At 57.5% G+C, this 5349-nt stretch overlaps 1 protein-coding gene across 1 annotated transcript; it reads right to left on the bottom strand.

Moving 5' to 3' along the window:
- Positions 1 to 927: 927 nt before the first annotated feature.
- On the bottom strand, positions 928 to 4364 carry LOC128850439 (zinc finger protein 541-like). Its single transcript, XM_054054784.1, has 5 exons — positions 3365 to 4364; positions 2907 to 2995; positions 2301 to 2441; positions 1425 to 1561; positions 928 to 1111 (listed from the first exon to the last, which is right to left on the bottom strand). Exons 2-5 carry the CDS (start codon positions 2952 to 2954, stop codon positions 928 to 930), a joined length of 510 nt encoding a protein of 169 aa, XP_053910759.1. The 5' UTR covers positions 2955 to 2995; positions 3365 to 4364.
- Between the last annotated feature and the right edge of the window lie 985 nt (positions 4365 to 5349).

Here is a 5349-nt window from a genome sequence, read left to right on the forward strand (position 1 = left end):
AGCACTGGGACCACAGGCTTGGTTAGCAGCCAGCGTGGGCAGCAGGAGGACGGAGGGGCTCATCCCGCTGATTCAGCCGTGGAGAGACGGCAGCTGAGATGCCGGGTTCAGTGTTGGGCCCCTCACTCCCAGAAAGACGCTGAATGGCTAGGGCACATCCGGAGAAGGGCAGTGGAGGTGGGAAGGGGCTGGAGGAGAAGGGAAAGGGCTGAGGGAGCTGGAGGGCTCGGTCTGCAGTGCAGGATGCAGAGGGGAGCCCTGACCGCACTGCGCAGCTGCGGGCAGGAGGTGTGAGCCAGGCGGGAGTTGGGTTTGACAAGGAAGAAGGCAGAAGGTGAGAGGAGGTGTCCTCCAGAGGTGCCAGGGGACGTTTAGATTGGATATTGGGAAAAATTCCTTCACAGACAGGGTTGTCAGGCACGGGAAGGGGCTTCCCAGAGAAGTGGTGGAGGCCCTGTCCCTTTTCTTTACAGGCACCGCTGTAAAGAAAAAGATGCTTTTAGGTTGGATGCAAGTGCAGCAACAACCTGGTGGCATTAAACACTCCCCAGGGCTCAACCTCCTTCCAGATAATAACGTTGCCTCATAAAATACGTTGTGATTCAATGAACACACACCTTCACAGTACAGAACATGCCATTTATTCCCAACAAATCTACCCTACCCCCCACCCCCCGCCCCAGCCCTACCCCCAGTCCTCTACAAAGATCCAAAGAGGCTTTTAACACACAGAGGAAGACAGAGAGAATTCTGCTTTAATTCTTCTTGTAAACACATGCCCAACACAATGGCACCAAGTTTTTCCGGCATCCCTGTAAAGAAAAAGATGCTGTTAGATTGGATTGAAGTGCAGGAACAACCTGGTGGCATTAACCCTCCCCGGGGCTCAACCTCTTCCCGGATACAAGGGAATGCAGGAAGCTGACCTCATTGCCGCTTGCGAGCCGGGCTGTCTCCGCTCTCGAAGGCCATCAGCATCCTGCTTTCTTCTGCCTTCGGCTCCGTTTTTGGGCGCTTCAGCGGCCAGCGGACCTTCCGGAGGTAATCCAGGTCCTCCTCCGGGCAATGACGCTTCATGTGGGCGTTGCGGCCATTTATCTTGGCAAACACCCTGGAAGTGGGAGGACAAAGAGGAATTAACTTTAATCCAAGAAACGCCATGAAACCCATCTCTTTTATTGCCATTTCCATGGCTTCTGTGGAGTGCAGTGCAAGAGATTCATCCCTTCGTCCTGCCATATCCGCAGGGAGGGATGGTTAAAAAAGTCACTTGTTTGCACTGGAAAGGGCTGGAAATTCCAAAGGGACGGGGGCGATCATCAAGCGGCCCTTGGCTCTGCTTCCCTCTTACCCCCAGCTGGCTTAGGAAGGGCAAATCTCCTTTAGCCCAAGCACAGAGCTGCCAGAAGGAAGATGAACTCTACCTTCCGCACTCTGGGCATGGAAAACCCTGCAGAGCGTCTCCGCTTCCCGCGTGAGATGGAGGCTGGCTGGCATCACTGGAGGGGGTGCCTGTGCTCTCTGTTGCTACTCGACGGCACTTCCCGGGGCTGGCGACAGCCTGAAAGACAGAGAGCCCAGATCAATTCCTCCTCCGAATCCTGAGCGGGAGTCGGAACCAGCCTGAGCCATCTCCGAGTGGCCCAGGCCAGCCGGATGCATTCCATCGCCCAGGAAAACCAAGCGGCCCAAGCTGGTGAACTCCTTCCGACTCTCAGCAGCCCAAATCTGCTTCAATTCAGCTGCGAGGAGGGAGGCAAACCCAGCCCTTGATGGGAAACCCAGCCTACTGAACAACGCCCCATGTGGAACAGCGCTTCCCTCCCCACATTGTGGACATCAGCTCCAAGGGGCCGAAATCCGAAGCACGGAAGCGACACAGCTACCCACTTTTTCCCACCAAAGCGATATTCCTGTGGCCACAGTTCCTGTTTAGTGGTGAGGGACGTTCCAGCAATGCCCATGCGGAGTCATGGCACCAGCAGTTCCCCTTAGAGAGTGCCGGGATGGGGCGGAATATCCCTGAGAATCGGCGGCACTAAGCTGAGCGCGTGCAGGGTGATTAGGAAGTGGTTGGGAATTCTCTTCTTTAGGCAGGGAGGGAGCCGGCACTTGGGAGCAGACACCGGCAGCACCATCAGCACACGGCCACGGTGCTAACGAGGAATGCGGATCTGTCATTCCAGAGTTACTGAAGCACACCGGTTCAGGCGCACCCACTGCCCCTTTCCCGGGGGGCAGTAGGGAAATGTTTTCCCAGTGGAGCGGCATCTAGCACAAATCCCCAGTGGTTTTCCCACCTTTTCCTTTGGGTGTTGCGGCTGATCCCTCTCTGCCTTGCGCCTCTGTGCTTTAGCTTTGGCACGGAGGCGGTCAAACACCAACTTCTTCTTCCAGGTGTAGTAATACTCCACACACTGGGCTACGGACTTGGTCTGCACCTGTTGGGGGAAACACGGTGGCAATCCATCGGGGATACACTGCAGTTCAACATCTCACACAAGTGAGCCATTCCACCCAGTTTAACTTCCCCCGTTCCCTCCAGGTAAGCCAGTAAAAGGTGCTGCGGGCACTCTTGATGGGCATAGTGATGACATGGGAGAGAGAACAAATCTTCCCATCCAGAAGAGGCTCTAAGGAAGGGTGGGAAGGGCAGCACACACACGGGTGGTCAGCATAACATTCCGTTGTCATTTTAACCTCTCTGGTGTTTTGTGTCGGAGACATTAATTCTCCAGTCAGCATTATGCCAACGATGTCTTGGGGCAGAGGCAGTTTTGGCTTGCAAACCGGTGTTTGCTCCTTAGAGACCCGCATGCCAGAGACCCCCAGCACCAAGCACGACTTGCAGGGCTAACGCTGTCACCGCTAGCAGTGTGAGATTTGCCCAGATCCAACAGCTTTACCTTCTTCTGGATGCGGTAGAAATCTTTCCGGCATCTGGAGAAAGCCATCCGGAACAGCCGCTCCTCCTCCGCTGTCCAGGTGTCCAAGCCTGGCAATAAAGAGGAAAGGATCAGCTCGCTCACAGGGCTACGGTTCCTCACGGACTGGGTTCTCTCCTGCGTTGGAAGGGAGTGACCCAGCACGTGCAGGATTTGGCCTGGTTTCCTGGGGCTTCTCCCGTTGGGAGCCACTGCTGGGCAGCGGCATGGAAAGCAGTGGCTGACCCCCAAGGATGGGGCACTTCCCATGGCAAAAACGGTCCGCATCCCTAAAAGCGGACTGCTTTGCTGCGGCTTCTCTAGCTGCGTAGAACACAGATGGTTTGCCGCCCGTTAAATGCTTCTGATAGGGATGCAGACAGGGAACTGCCGTATCCACCAGCATTGCAGGTGAAGGCACAGGCTCTATCCCAACTTACCTGTGTAATGATAATCCGCCAGGGGATGGGATTCCAGCTTCCCAGGCCCTCCGGAACACAGCAATTCCTTAGCGTGCTGCAAGATTTCAAGGGAAAAGGCTTAGATTCCAAAAGGAGCAAGGAGGGGAATACCTGCTTCCAGCTGTGGTGCTCCTTCAGCAGTTCCGGCTGGTCCATGCGCAGGAGCAGCGCTTTGGGATCACCTCATCCTGCTGAAGTCTAGGCAAGTACTTCCTCAGTCCGCTTAAGGCTGTAGAACCTAGGCAGATCCTTGGGGACTGAGCCGTGGCATGCCACTGCCAGCACCTCTGGGAGAAGACTCCTCTCTGCCGCAGTCACTTGCCACTCATTCTCACGGCAAAGGCCAAGCCCTCCACTCCATCCAAGTGTTGTTACAGAAGAGAGAATGCGCTCCACCGGGGCCAGGCTGGAGGTGTTTGCTCAGCACGGGGCGCCCAGGGACGCTGGACTTGCCAAGCGCGGGGCGTTTATCCAGACCTCGGCATTTCCCCAAACAGGGCAGCTCCTTCATTCCCAGCATTCCATAGCTGCCTGCTTACCAGGATGTTGCCCTGCGTTTGGTGCAGGCAGTGCAGTGCTAGCTCCGCGTTCCCTCTTCCCGCTGGCACTACACCAGAGCAGGCCGTGGTGAGCAGCTCGGTGACTACAAAGGAGAGGGAAAGAACAGGAAGTCAGGTTCTGCCAGGAAACGGTGGGAGAATGGCAGAGGGAAAGCGGAACGAGGCCACGGAGAGACTGGGGAGGACAGAGTGTGGCAGCAAAAAGCCCCGTCTGCCAGCTCTCCGGGAGTCCCTCTCCCTGCCTTAGGAAAAGCTTTGGGACTGACAACCCCAGGGACAAATCTGCCCTATTCCAGGGCCACTGCAGGTGGGATGGGATGGCTCTGAATGTCCCCAGGGAGCTGATTGATTCCCCGCTCTTGCCCAAGGGAGCCCCCTTCCCTCTACAGCTGCCGGCTTGGATGGTGCTGAGGGAAAGACAGGAGAGAACCCCAAGGTGCCCGGAGGTGCTGCGGAAAGGTGGGAATGGGGAAGCCTTGCATCTGAGGGTGGCCTTGGGGAACAAAAAGCATTAAGGAAACCTCTGCGCTGTGTTTCCGGGTTGGATTCGATGTCCCCCCAGGGCTTCCACACCAGCGCTGCTCCCTCCTCATCGTTTTGCCAGTGAGGCCTGTCCCGCAGAGCCGGTAGCTCTGCCTGGAATTCAGCTCCGACGTTGACGCGTCTGGAGGAATAAGCGGAGGGGAGGAGGGCGACTTGGGATCAGCTGCACCGGGACAGGCACACGTGCTGGGAATGAGGGGCTATGCCATGGGCGCGGCTGGGCTGTCCCAAAGACGGCACAGGTAGAGCCCACAGTCCCCGGCCCGGCGTTACCAGCTCCCCTCTAGAGCCCCTTGCCAGCACTCACTGCGTCACCGTGCCATCCCAGGAATCGTCCTGTCCCAAATCCATGCTGAGAGCTGGCTTGGGCTCCATCAGCGCCTGAAGGGCTCGTGGGCTCTGCTCGCAGCAGCAGCAAGGGCAGCGAGCTACCAGCCCCTCGACCGTTGAATGTTGTGTGGAGCCCGGTAGCCTGGCAACGCCGCCCTGTCAGCCCAGCTGGGCCCTGCCAGCAGGGTCCGGCCAGGATTCTACCGGCCGTTCAGGTGCCGCTTCATTCCGGCCCGCATGCGGCATCATCCCAACCCTGCCGTTCACCCCTCCGGTGATGCCAGGCAGCGGAAAACCAACCCCGCTAGCTGCTAACACTGCAGCTCCCTCATTGCCCGCTTCCCAAATCGCTCCCTTTTCCACTGGGAAGGTCGTGGACCATCCAGATATGCTTCCAGAGCCGCGCACGAGCACGTCTCGGAGTCAGCCATGCCGGAACAGAGCGGCTCAGCCTTTAATAGGTGGGAAATCCCACTCCGAGCTTGTAGATGCTTGTGGGGAAGGCAGGAGGGAGCCGAGGCGTGCACGTAT

Source organism: Cuculus canorus, chromosome Z, assembly GCF_017976375.1.
Source record: "Cuculus canorus isolate bCucCan1 chromosome Z, bCucCan1.pri, whole genome shotgun sequence".
NCBI classification, from domain to species: Eukaryota; Metazoa; Chordata; class Aves; order Cuculiformes; family Cuculidae; genus Cuculus; species Cuculus canorus.